The 14975-nt window shown below is 37.1% G+C and overlaps 1 protein-coding gene across 3 annotated transcripts in view; it reads right to left on the minus strand.

Moving 5' to 3' along the window:
• The window catches only part of abr (ABR activator of RhoGEF and GTPase), a 124975-nt gene that overhangs the window by 74536 nt on the left and 35464 nt on the right, over positions 1-14975 (minus strand). For 2 of the 3 annotated variants that reach the window (XM_033977865.2, XM_033977866.2), the window contains exons 2-3: positions 8515-8696; positions 2329-2427 (exon numbers count right to left, since the gene is read on the minus strand). In XM_033977865.2, coding sequence (XP_033833756.1) covers positions 2329-2427; positions 8515-8696 — 281 coding nt within the window. Of the gene's footprint in view, positions 1-2328; positions 2428-5904; positions 6151-8514; positions 8697-14975 lie in introns of those variants that run through there. The other variant, XM_033977867.2, reaches the window with a different exon arrangement.

Raw genomic sequence — 14975 nt, forward strand, 5'->3', positions numbered from 1 at the left:
GGCGCGGGGCACACTACATTATAGACAACAGTGTTGTACATCACAGGTTTGTGATGTGATGAGTCTGACTCTCACTGATGTGAGGACTCTTATAAAGGCTAATCAGACCGACTGCTACGGCTGACGCAAGTACAGTCTATGTGCAAGTGTGAACAGTGAGGAGGCCATGTCTGTCAGTGGAAACATTTCTAACTGCAAGTTGCAACCTCTAACCACTAACACTAACAGTATTGTGTTTGTTAGAATATATACTTGGGCTGGGAAATATGACAAAAGAAATACATATTGCATTCAAGATTCCTCCTAGTTTTATCTTGTTTTATTGAAGCTGATGTCAATGTATGCTGTTTTTAAAGCATAAAAAGCAAAGCACTTTGGGATCTGCTTTCAAATGTAATGTTTATTTGTACTTTGTCTAATTAAAAATAACCCAAAATGGCTTTCTTGGACATGAACATGAATGAATTTTAATCATTGTCATTTAACACAAAAAACTTTTCTCCTTCAAAGTCTGAACTCTGCTCCAAACCACATGTTTTTACTGGCTGAGGATTGGCTGTAGACCTCAAGACCCAGGCTGATCATTGACAAATAATACCAGAATCGCAATCTCTGTTAAACTTCAATTAGTTGCAAAATCCCCACATAACACAATACCATAACACAATTAATCTAATCTTTTAAGTCAAACTGAGAGCGAATGGTTTCAAATGGTCAAAAATCAGCTGTAGAGGCTGGTCTACAGCCAGTCCATCCTGAAAAGCATTCTGTTTGGAGCAGATGCATGTGTTTCAAACAAGGTACTAAATATTAACTTTGCCAGTATTTCAGGAGGAAGTGTGAGCGGACAGGAACCAGCTCTTTATTGGCCAATGGTTAATGGAGTCACACAGGAGGAATTGAGATTTGAGCATCAGTTTTTCACTAAAGTGTTTTTGCTATACTCCCATCATGGGGCTGTCAAATTATCATATTCTGAAGTGTGATATACTGCTACATAATAACATCATCATACATAACAATTGAGACTACTTTATGCCACTGACAAATAACAAAGCAGAAGTGTTTTTTTTTTTGTTTTTTTTTTATTTAAGATACGGTTTAAAAACATGGGCTGCAATAAACAAATAAATAAATAAATATAAGAATAAAACACTTTTGAACAAATAACTCTTACAGATACTTGAACAACTCCCAAATGTTTTAATATTATGGTATTACAACACAATAAATAAAATTTCCCCACTAATGCAATGAAAATGTGCACACTAAAAACAGACACCAAAATATGAAATCGAGATAATCATTTGAGCAAGTATCAATACTCCAAAAAATAAGGAGCATATTTTATCTTCATTGTGGTATAGTAATCGGTATCGAGTGAATTCCTTAGTATCGAAATTGAGTTTGAAATTTTAGTATTACGACAAAATGAGTACACACGTCGAATATTTTGCCACAAGAAATGCCATTCCAGCTTTTATGTATAAAACAATACTCTGATATGGTTTGACTCTCGTGACAGGTCAGACCACTACATGGGCTTTTTGTATTTTGGCACAGGTTTTGTACTGTCCAACAATAAGTGTCGGCAAGGGATCACGTTACATATTATGCTGCAATAGACTGGTTTGGTCAAAGAGCAGCATGCACAGGATATGACATACTACAGCTCAGTAAAGGGAACCATCTTCAGCCATGTTCCAGGAAGCTGCAGTCACTGTGGTCATACTTTTAATACACACAAATAACCAACTGCTCAAAACAATACAAGATCGTTCATTTAAGGTTGTGAAAGCTCATAGCATATATTGAGCAGTGGTGAAAGTGAACTTAAGGGAAAGTACACATACCGAAGCAAAGAATACTCAAGTAAAAGTAAAAGTATCACATGAAAAAATCTACTTGAGTAAAAGTATTAAAGTACCTGTTTAAAAATGTACGTAAAGTGTAAAAAGTAGAAGTATTTTGACATCTAATAAAGCTTCAGATGTAGTGATTTTGATATTTGATACAGATTTACGCTGACGTTGGTTCAACAGAAACAACTGAATCAGTGTTTGTTTTTTTTGTCTGGATTTATTTGCACATTTTGTTTCCTCGAATTATGAAGTTGATCAAAATAAATCGTCAGCCTTTTAGCAGGTCTCAAACAGTAATAAAATACGCTTTTACGTTTCAGTCCTGTTCAAAAACGTAGTGTAGATACCTGCTCTCAAAGGTAGAAAAGTAGAAGTAAAACATATCCGCTTTAAAATTGACCTTTAGTACTTTTACTCTGTTATGTTCCACCATTGATATTGAGTGAACTGTTTACATTTTACATACCAATAAGAGGGCTTCAAGTTGGTTGATGTAGATTTCTTCACTGGCTAAAAACCCGGACAGCACCAGCTTCTTCATCTCCAGCCCCTTCTCAATGTATCCCTGTAGGAAAAACAACAGAGATATATTAATGTCACACAAAAATCTACTTAATAACAAGATATAAAGAAAAACAAACACGTGTATCTTATTATATGAAATGTAACTACTTCAGACGTTTCTAAATAATATGATTACGTTAATAAAACACAGAAATGATACACTCTTTATGAAGAAATAATAAGGTTATATTGTATAAGGGAAAAACACAGGTTCACATTGGGTAGCGAGACCCGGGAAAACTACTATATAATAATATGATCACAGTTGTGCGGATAAACTCGGGCAAATAGGCCTACATGGGTTTATTTTGGTAACTACACTCATATATTAAAATGGCTCACTTCCCTATTGGAAAGTTTACTCTAAGTTCTTGCAGGAAAAATACACATGGACTTCAGCAACACATCCCAAATCTTCAAGCATAAAATATTCCATAAATGCACATTCCTTACACAGGCTAAATAAAGTGTAAAAAATATGCACAAATTCAACAGTGACACAAATTGTAAATAGCAGAACTGCCGAATTTTGAAGCACAATACACACATACACATACACATAAATCACAATAAATGATAATATTGAAACTAATTTATGGCACTACTAAAGATTTAATTATGCAAGATAATCCCAGTGAACCATTTTTAAATATGCTGTTTGATTAAAAGACATGAGCTGAAAATAATAAATAGCAGAATGTACCAGTAATTAGCCATAAAACGGACAACTTCACCCCTCCACAGATCAAATCTTATCTCATTACCAAAATTTCCCCACTTTTGCGAAGAAAAAGTACTGACAATAATTATTAAGCCCAAAAATATATTGTTCCATCGATCATATATTGAAATCTATAAAGTAATCATCATGACAGGCCCAGTAAGTAGCATTTTTAAGACTTGTTATTGCATTGGCTGTGCATGTGTCGCAAATTTGCTTAAGGAGAGCAGTGAGCAGACTGAGAAACAGCAAAGATTAAACATTAACATGCAGTCTGATCCTTGCACTGATACTTCATATGCCACATAAGGCATAGAGAAGTTATGACCTCATTACAGCCAAGCCCCTATTTACACTGATGTCATGTAGGCAAGAACCACATCATGTTTTTGACAAGTGAGTGACATTAGTGCGTATATACCGTCCTAAAAATAGTAATTTAACCACCCAGATTTCTCAAGTTTTCATGATATATTGACCAAACAACAGTGAAATCCTTCATTTTCTTTAAGTCCATTGTCTATTACATTGTCATTACTCTGGTATGTGACCAGCTTTGTGAAATCAAACTTTATAAATGTTAAAGTAAAGTAAATCTGACAGAGTTAGATAAATCACTTTACATTTATATTGACTTTTTGGGCCATAAATTGAACTCTTAATAACAGTAATTCAAGTAGCCATGTCTTGATAACACATTTTAAAACATGATATACTGCTACAGTGAAAATGCAATGAATGCGAATAATGAAACTATTTTATGCCACTAACACAATAACAAGACAGAAAGATAAACCATGGTTAAATATGTATGATCATTCAAAGCCATGAGCTGCAACAAATAAATCAATAATTAGCCATAAAAGTCTCTTATTCAACCCTCCACAGAACAAATGTTATCATATTAAAAAAAAATCTATACACTATTGCAACGAAAATACATATATTAAACGATAATTTGATATAGAAATTACTGTGATTATTTCAGGCTACCACCAACTAGCATGTGTCACTGTCACATTGTTAAGCCTGACATTAGCGCCGTATTGCAAGTGAATACATCTAGCTGCTGACGTGTTCAGGCAGTGACATGTCACAGTTGTGTGAGAAGTGCGAGGCCTAGAGTGCAGACCTTTTTTCCGCTCTGACACTGGGATACTTTCCCTCAGCCCTACAAAGAGCCACTGTGTGCTGTAACAGGGGCAAGATGGGAAATACATGTGGATGTGTGGAGAGCAGTTTTCCGTGGCAACCAGCTCCTCTGCATAAGACTGGAATGATGAGATGTCTAAAAACATTACATACATTACACATATTCCATGACCATCTATAATTAAGCTTTTTATTTTACTGATGCTTTTCAGATTCTAGTTTAGGCTTGTCCTGACAATTACTATATCAACTAATCGTTCAATATATGAAAGCTGGAACATCTTTTTGGGATCCATATTTATTGTGTGTACAGTTCTGTTGCACAACTAGGGATTTTTTGGAAATTTTTTGATTGAATAAATAACTTTCATGACTCATTACAGATCCAAACTAAGTACTAAGTACTAAGTATTACTCATTCAGCCATTTATTTATTGCCACTCATGATTTTTAACAATATTGTACATTTAGATTTATTTTTTTTTTTAAATCTGCTCTTGGTCATTATGTTAGAGTAAATAAATTAGTTTCAGTATTATTGTTTATCATCTGTATTTACTTAAGCAGTATATCGAACTTCAAAATTAGTTATCGTGACAGGCCTATCCTACATAGGGACAAGAAAGTTTTTACTATTGATTACGCTGTATTTTTCCATGAGATATCTGAAACTATTGACTACACACTATATTACGACAAAAACCTGCATTTTAACAACACTCATCTTAGCTGCCCCCAATCTGTAATAAGTCAAACTGGCCTGTAAGAATTTGTGATGCAATCTGAACCATCAGTAGGGTAATATAACCTAACCCCTCTAACTCTTTAGACTTACTACTGTCTGTAATGACACTTACACATATTAAATGCACATTACACATAGTAAATGGTGGTGTAAAATATGTGACCATTTTTGTTATGTTTCCTGAACGAAAGCAAAGCAAAGGTAAAAAGATGATAATCCCATTGCTTCTATTTTGTACTCTCACACCTTATTATAAGAACTTGGGGTAACACTTTAAGTAACTGGCTAATTTAGCATAACTTAGAACTTGGCATAACCCTAAGTCCCAACCCTAACCCCTTAATGAGGTCGTTACTAAATCTGAATAATTATTAATAAACTATTTGCTCTTTATAACCAAGTTTTTATTCAGATCAATTAAAGTGTTAATATTATAAAGTGCTACAGAAATTGGTTTTAGTAACAACTGATGAACGTTGTTGTTATTGTCGACTGAAGCATGCTCAGAAGACTACACAACAACAACACAAACCAACTCTTGGCTTTGAAAACCGTCCCGTCTGAAGAAACTATTATCCTCCCCAGATCATCCACATTTTTCCATGACCCTTTCCACTGAAGAAAAGTTGCCATGACCAGCAGAACAGCGCAAAAAGAAAGCATGTGGTCCTCAGGCTATACTCAACCGTTATTGACTGTTACACACACACCGCACATATGGCCAACAGCCACATGTCGCAGTGCACACTCCAATATGGCTCACCACTCTGCTAGATTAAACCATGGCATTTACATGGTTTCTATATGTATGTATTATGTATGTATGTATGTGAGTCTGTCCCTGCATCCTCTTGCCTCACCTTGAACTGTCTATGCAGCGGAGTGATGGGCTCCAGCTCCCCATTTTCAGACTCAAAGACCTCTTCGTCCTCTTCCAAAACCCTGTCCAAGTATCCCAGGACCTCCTCCTCTTCCTCCTCCATGTTGGGCTCCTAAAATCCACTGTCCCCTCTTCTCTCTATCCCTTTCTTCTTCTTTGCAGACTGCCCGGACGCATCAATATGTTTTTCCCTCTCAGAGCAACCCGCCTGGACATTGAGAGCACAGAGACACCGAATGGACCCGCCTACAATCACCCTACCCCCTTCTCTTTTGCCGGCTTCCTGGTTTCTGTGTGTTTGTGTGTGCATACGTGTGTGTGTTCCACCTCGGTCGATAGGGTCTGCCCTCTCCATCTCTGCCCCTCCCCTACCAACAAACCATATCCAAGCCACTTCCTTGACAGATAGACAGGCCATTGGCTTAAAAGTTGTACATATTTACGCAAAAACTACTTCCTTGTTTTAAAATAGTGTTTGGATCCTCCCCCTTTTGGAGTTTTATTATCCTCATCTCGCCTCGTCTCATTTTCTCTGACCATTGTTTCTTTATTGATCTGTGGAGAGACTGGTGCGCTGAGGCTGGCTAAAGCACTGCTTAGTGCGGCTAATTGTAATTACGGTCCACATAGTTCAATAGGCTGGAGAAGAACACAGCATTCAGCTGTAATCTAGTGTCTGACGTTTATCTACAATTGCAAAGTATCTTCTTTTGCTAAATGAAAACTGAAATGACTCATGTTTTACGTAATGCTATTCTTGTACCATGAATGAGTGAATTCTGTTTTACAACTTTTAATAAATAATATTTTTAGTCGTGACAGTATCAAACAGCATATAATGAACTAGAGCCTGATGAATCAGTCAGCCAAAAAAGGGCGTCCAACATACAAAAAACAAAACCTTTATTTGTCTCGCAATGGGGAAATCCCAGTGTTACAATGCTGTTTAAGAACAGCAAGAGAATAGAGACAGGCAATCAAATCAAATCAAGAAGAATCAAGAGGAAAATGGGGATATTCTTCATAAATACAGGTGTAAGGTTTGTGTCAGTCAGACCTGCAAAAATGCTGAAACTGCGCATATAACAGTGAATTGAATGTCTCGTGTGCAGATGAAAAACTGCTGTTGTCAATGGGAACACAACAGAAACAAACACACAAAAGGACGGTGAGGAGGCAGCAGTGGAAAAAAGTTAGGATACACCCTCCACAAACCGCTGTAGACGTTATGTCAGTTTATGAGGTCAGGATTAGAATTATTACAATAAACTACATGCAAATACAATAGCAATGAATAGGGTAAATTGTGGGATTTTGTATAGTGTATTATTACTGGTCTTGGTACTATGCAAATCAATTTATTCTGATCCCCAATGATTGAAACTAAGCATTCCCTCAAACTGCCACTAGATGGAGCCACACTCTTTTTTTTTTTTAACAGACCCAGCAAAGGCAATGCAGCAAATCATGTGAAGTGTATTTGACAGTTTGGCAAACACGGTAGTTATATTAGCACTTTAAAGCAAGTTATTCAGGCTACACTATTGTACTTACTCATTAATACACTGCTGAGAAATATACTGACAATGCCTCTTAGGCAATGGTGACAAAGCAAACCAATATAAGATTTGTCTTATATTACAGCCTGCTGGAGCGTGTGTGTTACTCTAGGTCAGGTCAAGTCAGTCAGACCAACCCCAGCAGTGTCTCCCTTGGGTGCCAATCACACAAAGGCCACATACATTCAAAGCTTAGAATGGAAACAATTAACTATACAATTTTCAGATTTCATAGAGCAATACAAATAAATAGAATAGTCAGGCCTTAATAAATGTAAATGCAAGTTGTTACAGGTAGAATAGATGCATAATGTTTTCTATCTATGTTTGACTGTCTATTGTAGGTGGATATATTTTGAAAAAGACGCCTATTCAACCAGATCAAATCCATCAATGCACTTGTATATTTACTGGGTATCTATTGGTGCATTACTGGGTGAAAAACTACCTTTTATGTCCATGACACGGGTCTATTTGTCATTCACTGTAAACTGCCACCCGTGAGTGACACAGAGTATGATTTATGCCCCTCCTCCCTGCCTTACATCTGGTTCATTATTCCTCTGTCTGACCTGATGGGCTGCTCTGGCCTGTATCTAGGGCTGTCACAACAACACATTTTGCAGCACGATATAATATTGCTACAGCGAAATATTGCGATAAATGATCATATTGAAACTACTTTAAGCCATGGACACAATAATAATCACTGTAAACGCACAGTATCATTAAAACTAGGGCAACATACACTGGAATTGAATCTAGATCACAATTTAACGCAATTAGCAAATCGCAAAACCTGCAATTTTTGAAGTACTGTACCATTATTTCCGCTACAAACAAGATCTGTGCAAACATGTTCTGAAATGTGATTCTCATATTAGTTTGTCAGTTCATTTTACAATCTTTTTTGTCAATACTTCAAAGCGTGTTGAAAATGAAACAAAAATATACTGTACCAGCTATTTTTTATTGAACACTAAGGTAATAGATATTCTCATTCTGTTCATGTGATTGCTGGTGTCTCTTACCCCAGACAGCAGGCCCTCTGGGGGGGTGGGGGACACAGCCTCTCCGTTGGGGCCCAAGGGCGCACAGAGCTGGGGGGACATGGTGGGAGACTCGTCGATGAAGCGCAGCGGCTCCGAACCATCCTGAGACTTCCCATCCTCGGCGCCTTCTCCTTCGTAGCCATCTGTGTTGTAGTTAAAGTCTGGAAGATACAGAAGACAGAAAAGCATTGTGAGAAAGAAAACGCTGGCATCGGAGTTCAATGCAGAAAAATGTGTTGTGCTGTTAAGAGATCATGTGCTAGACAAAAACGGATCCAAAATTGTCAGGTTATGGGATCAGCATTAGATTAGGAACAATAAACAATGAACAATAATGCTGTAGATGAAACATTGAATAGGAGTAAATAGTAGTATTTTGTATAGTGTATTATAGCTGCATGTCAGTGTACTTTATATTGGAAAGTTTATCCTGTAGCATATAAAATCTTAGTATTTTAGCAGACCAAAGTTATGCAACCACCACTGGTCACAATCAGTCCCCCAGTCTTCATAAATTTTGTGTGTTTTGGAAGTAGGGCTGAATTTAAGAGTGTATCATCATCAAGAACATCAATAACAACAACAACAATAATAATGTAGCAGTATTATCCATGAAATATGAAATTGACAAAAAAGTAGTTGTTTTTTCTTGCCATATCACCATTCTGTCCTCTTTAGCAGGTCAGAATCATCATCATAACTTCCCAATGAGGTGTCAGTTCAGGTCTGAGCATCATAATCACCGCAGGGTCTCTTGCAAGTTAAAAATGAGCATCTCCAAATGTTATTTACACCACCAACTATTAATAAAACTGCCAACTGTGTCAAAGCACTCTCAATGTTCCGTAAACGGCACGGTGTAGGAGAGTAATGGTCCACATCACCTCTCCCACACTGCCTTATGTGTGTGATACAACACGACAGCCCTAATGAGAACTAATAGAAAAATAACCGCACTAGTCAGGCCAATTCCCCACTGGGACGACACGCGCCATCACGCTAATGTTTTTACCAGTCCATCCATATCAGTAAAACACAGTAACCCCTGGCGACTGGACCACCTACCTGTCAATCAACGCCAAAATGCTGCCTCCATCTGTTTTGATGGTGTGTACTGACCTCATAGAGCCACTGATGCCATATGTTACATTTGTAGGGATTGGGCTAATGGCTGACAAATGGGATGACTGAGTTTAGCAGATTAGCCACCCATGTGCTAGGGCCTCTAACGGTATGCATGGACGCTGCTGCTGTGAAGGAGGTTGTACTACTGAAATAAGGTGTGTAACAACTGCCTCATCCTGGATATAAATCTGTTGTCCCATATGTGCATGGCATTTGATTTTGTTTTTGCTTTCTCCCATCTGTTCCATTTAAACACAGTCTATCCCCAGGACAACTTCTGCTCCAGAGTCCCACAGCAAAGCAGAAGATGGTCCACACAAGACATAATTATATTGGTCCATGTCCATTTTGGTGTTTCAGAGACTACTTATTTAAATTTTTCCCTAAGTAAAACAGTTTTTTTCAGTATTGTTAATAGCACATAAATAGTCTTCATTACTGTATGATCATTTCAATAAGATCCAGAAGCTTTGTGGCAGTACAATAAAAATATCATCTAATCTATAACTCCAATCCTAGAAATATTTGGATTTTATCATTTAAAAATGTTATTTCTACTGTTTGAAATTGTGGATAATACATTTAATACATTTAACAACTATTCTGGGCTCCTCTCATTGCCCTCCCTCCTGTGTCAAACTTACACAGTATTTCTTTACATTGTGATCTATCCTCTCATGCATTTGTGTCTTAAGTATTGTCTTTGTCTGTTAACATTTTAATTTGTGTCACAGTATCCATTCAGAGATAAATGAATCTGTCTGAGTGGTCATCATTTCTCCTCATTATGTTAGAGATTAGGTTTATTAAAGCAAGGCAGACACAGATACAAAGTGTATGCGTGTGCGTGTGTATGTGAGTGTGTGTACGTTTGTGTGCATGTGTGTAGTAAGAAGAGCACTACTGTGAAGATGGGTCCCTCGTGTGGATGGCAGCTGCTCCTTGGTCTCTCAACACAAACACATCATTTGGAGATATATGACACAGTCTACTGAGCAGCAGAACAAAGAGAAGGAGAAAAACGTTTGTGTTCTGCAATCACTGAGACTGAAGCCATCAGGACCCGTCATTCCAATGGACTGCACCAGTTTATGTCACAGAATGTATGATGGCTCACAAGGCAATAAACAAACGCTTTCTTCCTGCACAAGAAATACAGTTTAGGGATTGGCGATATATCGGTTACACTATTAGTATCTGTGATATCGAAGGGTTTTTCCAGATATCGGTATCAGTCCAATACTGAACATTTAGTATTAATATTTCCTGTGCCCATGTGTCTGTCCTAGTTTGTGTGTCCTTTATGAGACTAAAGAGTAAACATGGGTAGCAATCTGGCTTAAAATATGGCCATATGTTTACACAAAAATGCTACTTTTTTTCCTTTTTTCCCAAAAGTAAAAGTATTTTTTGCAAAAGTGCAAAGGTTTAATATAATTACCTTAACATAAATTTGTGGGACTTTCTCTGGATTTAAAAATTTTAAAATCGCTTATGGGTCACAGCAGAAGGCAAATATTAGATAATGGAATAATTTAGAAAAAGAAATAGAAAAAAAACTATGTTGGACATCTTTAAAACAGGTCTTTTTTAGCAGACACAGAAATTGCTTCATTTTTTTTCTTGCAGAGGTTCTCATTGCTCCAGATAAAGGCTTTTACAGTTCTAGCTTTTATAGTTTTTTGGTAGAATACTTTTATCTCGTGATGTACTATGACACATGAAGCTCTATGCAGACTACACATACTAAGTAGCTGTTTAAATATTCAGTATTGGTCATGCAAAACAGTCTATGAGGACAGAGAGTCTTTGTAACGTGGCACAGTGCATGTGGCCACTCAGATGGAGGAACACAGGAGCTATTATTTTTAAATTCACATCGTTCCTAAACACAAGCTGGTCTGTTGGGGGTTGTTATTTGGGACAACTCAAAGGGTTGGCCAATTAATTCAATTTTAATCGAAATCCAAGCAATGATTAAAATCTGTTTTTATTTTGTAACAAAAAAAATAAATCAAACAAAAAATCGAGATCAGTATCAGGACAAAAAGGATGATTCCACTTTTGCCCCTGACTTGTAGGTCTAAGGAAGGCTCTAATGAATCGACAGAGGACACATGCGAGTGTTTATCAGCACACCCCTGACAGGGCCAAATGTAGGCTGCCACACTGCACTAATGCGCCTGACAATCCCCCAGCGTGACAAGCGGAAAAAATCAATGCTGCAAACTCCGGGAGCACACTACTGTTTTTACAAAGCCTAACCTATTATTACACCCCAACAGTCACATATTTACTACTTACACTTCATAACATGAGAGCGGCTCTATATGACAAGATTACACCACTCATGACATCAAGTAAAAGGATTGGCTCAGAGATGGGGGAGATCCTGTTAAGAAATCAATAAGCAGACAGGGACATCGCTGGAGTGAAAACAGACAGCCAAAGTATGTCACATGTTCACATCTACACAAAACTGCACTGCTGACGAGACAAGGCTGTGTATTGGCAAGCGCATGTACACCAAATCCAACTTGAGGTCACTGATATTGATAAAAGTGTATATGAATGAATAATGAATTGCATTTTGTTTTTTTATGCATTATCTTTACACCCTTGTTTGCAAGATTACATGAGACACTTGTGTTTTATTTTGAATCAGATATTTTTGCTGTCATTTTTAAAAATAACCCTAGGTGATATTCACATTTTGCATAACTCCCGATCAACGCATCTCCCACCTCTATTCTAATATAAACAGTAACATACATTTGCATTTTATTTTTCAGATGGCATGTCTCAATTCAATCAAAAACATGGTTCACATTGAAACCTTTCCTATCATTGACGAATGAGTGATTACAAAGACTTTTTCACTATAGTACTTAGAAACTACTAAACAACTACCGATAACTCTATGCCACTCTGCAGAACTCTTTATGAAATACTGTACTGTACTTGCATTTTTTTTCTAATTCACCAAAACTTTTATAGCAAATTTCTATCAGTTTGTACAGTAGTAAAATATTTAACTATTCCCTGAAATATCTCTTACCATGGGGAAAGATGAGAGAACGGATGGCACATGTCACCTCAAAAAAGAAAGCCATAACCAAATCTATGTCCCATCAAAACCCTCTATATCCTCTGTGATGGGCCAGGCCTGTATGGGTTCTAGGGGTGGGCTTGTTGCTGCACCTGTACTCATCGCTGTTGCCCTGCCTGCCCACTCCACCCACGGATGACATGGTAAACAAAAAAACACTTGGTTTTTATGCATGATTTGGTGATACATTTTGATAGCTGGATAATTTTTTCTGCTGGTGTGAAGACATTTGAAAAATTGCGAGAGCCAAATCTTTTGGAGCCGTTTAAAAATTCTGCATCCGAGAGCATTTCTATTAACATTGGTGAACGTGGAGTTAAAACTATAGCTGAGACTGCTGTCCCGCTGCCTTTCTGCTTCTGTTCAGTTCCAATCCTCTGCTCATGATGCTGACCTGAACCGTGCTGTCCCAGTCATAGCTTGCACAGTGGCATGTCCCAGTTCCTACGGAGTGCGTGAGGTATGAGAAGTAAAAGTAAACCAAGAAAACAAAAGCTACAAACTAAGGACACTTGGGGCTTTCTTCAGTCACTTCACTTTGCTAAATGTGAGCACTTGTTCAGTTTTTTTTTAAATTTGAAGTATAGAGATCTAAATATGTTTCCTGTTTTACCAACAGAACAACATTCAAATTAGTCCCACGCTATTCAAAACATGCAGTGCAGTGCAGGGAAGCAGAAAGTACAGATACGGTCTCTCAAATATAGTGAAGTAAAAGTAAGTAAAAGTAAAAAGTATCCACTATAAAATATATGTGTCAAAGAAACACTTTTGCTGTTGCTGATAAATATATGTGCCCAGACACAGCTGCAGTTAGTGGTGGAGGGAGATCAATGTGACTGAACCTAATAAAGAAGCAAAACCTGGAAAAGCTTTCAAAGAACGTAAATAAACACACACAAACCCAGGTCTGTTTGACAAGTCTTTAAATCTACAGCAGACACACAAACTAAGTCAGCAGTTTGAGAAGAAATGATTGACAGAAGACATTTTATTACCTAAAAACTGCAGCCTTTGTAATTTGCTGTGTAGAGTGTAGGCATGGGGCGATATGGAAATTTGGTGTCACGATGACCATGACCAACATAACTGCAATCAATGACTATATCAAGATAATCATTAAAGCTACTGACAGTTTAAAAATGTTATGCATATGAATAATTCCATCCATCCATTTTCTTCTTATGCATGGGTTGGTTTGGGGGCAACAGCCTAAAGCAGGGACTCCCAGACTTCCCTCACCCCAGACACTTAAATAACTATCATTTTAATGTTATGAATAAGTTCCATATTCAAATAACTATAATAGTACTGTACAGTACTTGTACTTTGTCTTAAGTGAAAACAGCAATGATATAGAAGAGATCATCAGGGAGAAGTGGGTTTTTAATTTTTTATTTTTTTTTAACTTAACTAAAATGTCCCACAATCAATTATTTGCTACTTTTTGTCACGATAAACAATATTATTGTAATATTATTATTCTCCTATCCACCAGTATAGTCAAATATTTGATTGTGATGTATCTTAGGGGTGAGCCATATGGTAATAAAAACCATATTGTGACTATCTGCAATGTTAATAAAATCACCATATTGTAACTTAAAGTTCCCTCTTGACTGCAGCTCTATGCTCAAACAGAGACAGTTTATCCCATGCACACCTCAACAATACTCACAGATTTAACCAATAGAAATTAACTGAACTCTCAGAACCAGGTGACTCTAATTACCTCTTAAAGACAATATAAAGACACTAAGTTTACATGTATTGTGATAAAAGCAAAACCACGATACACATTTTTTTTTCAATATCCCCCAGTCTTAGTTCTATGATACTGTAATGATAGACCTCTTCATAGAAATTGTTTATCTTTTGATTATGTTTTTCAGTTATTATAGTGGACAACACACATTCATTTTTTGAAGTGAGTGAACATGGTTGGACTGTTAACGTCAGGCTGTATCCAGTAGTTTCTGATTGAGCCAACACACTATTTCACCGCTTATAAGATTGTTGCATCAGTATTACAAAGATTCATACTGGTACTAGTGGGGAAAGGCAGACATTGTAAGATTAGTGGACTCATACATGGTTTAGTCAGTATACAGTGCATTTTGGATGGCACAGGTTTGTTCAGAAACTCTAATGAATGTACACGGAGAAAGTAAATCAACGGTTAAACCACTCTGAACATTTTTAATGG

The sequence above is a fragment of the Periophthalmus magnuspinnatus genome, chromosome 14 (assembly GCF_009829125.3).
Source record: "Periophthalmus magnuspinnatus isolate fPerMag1 chromosome 14, fPerMag1.2.pri, whole genome shotgun sequence".
Classification (NCBI taxonomy): Eukaryota; Metazoa; Chordata; class Actinopteri; order Gobiiformes; family Gobiidae; genus Periophthalmus; species Periophthalmus magnuspinnatus.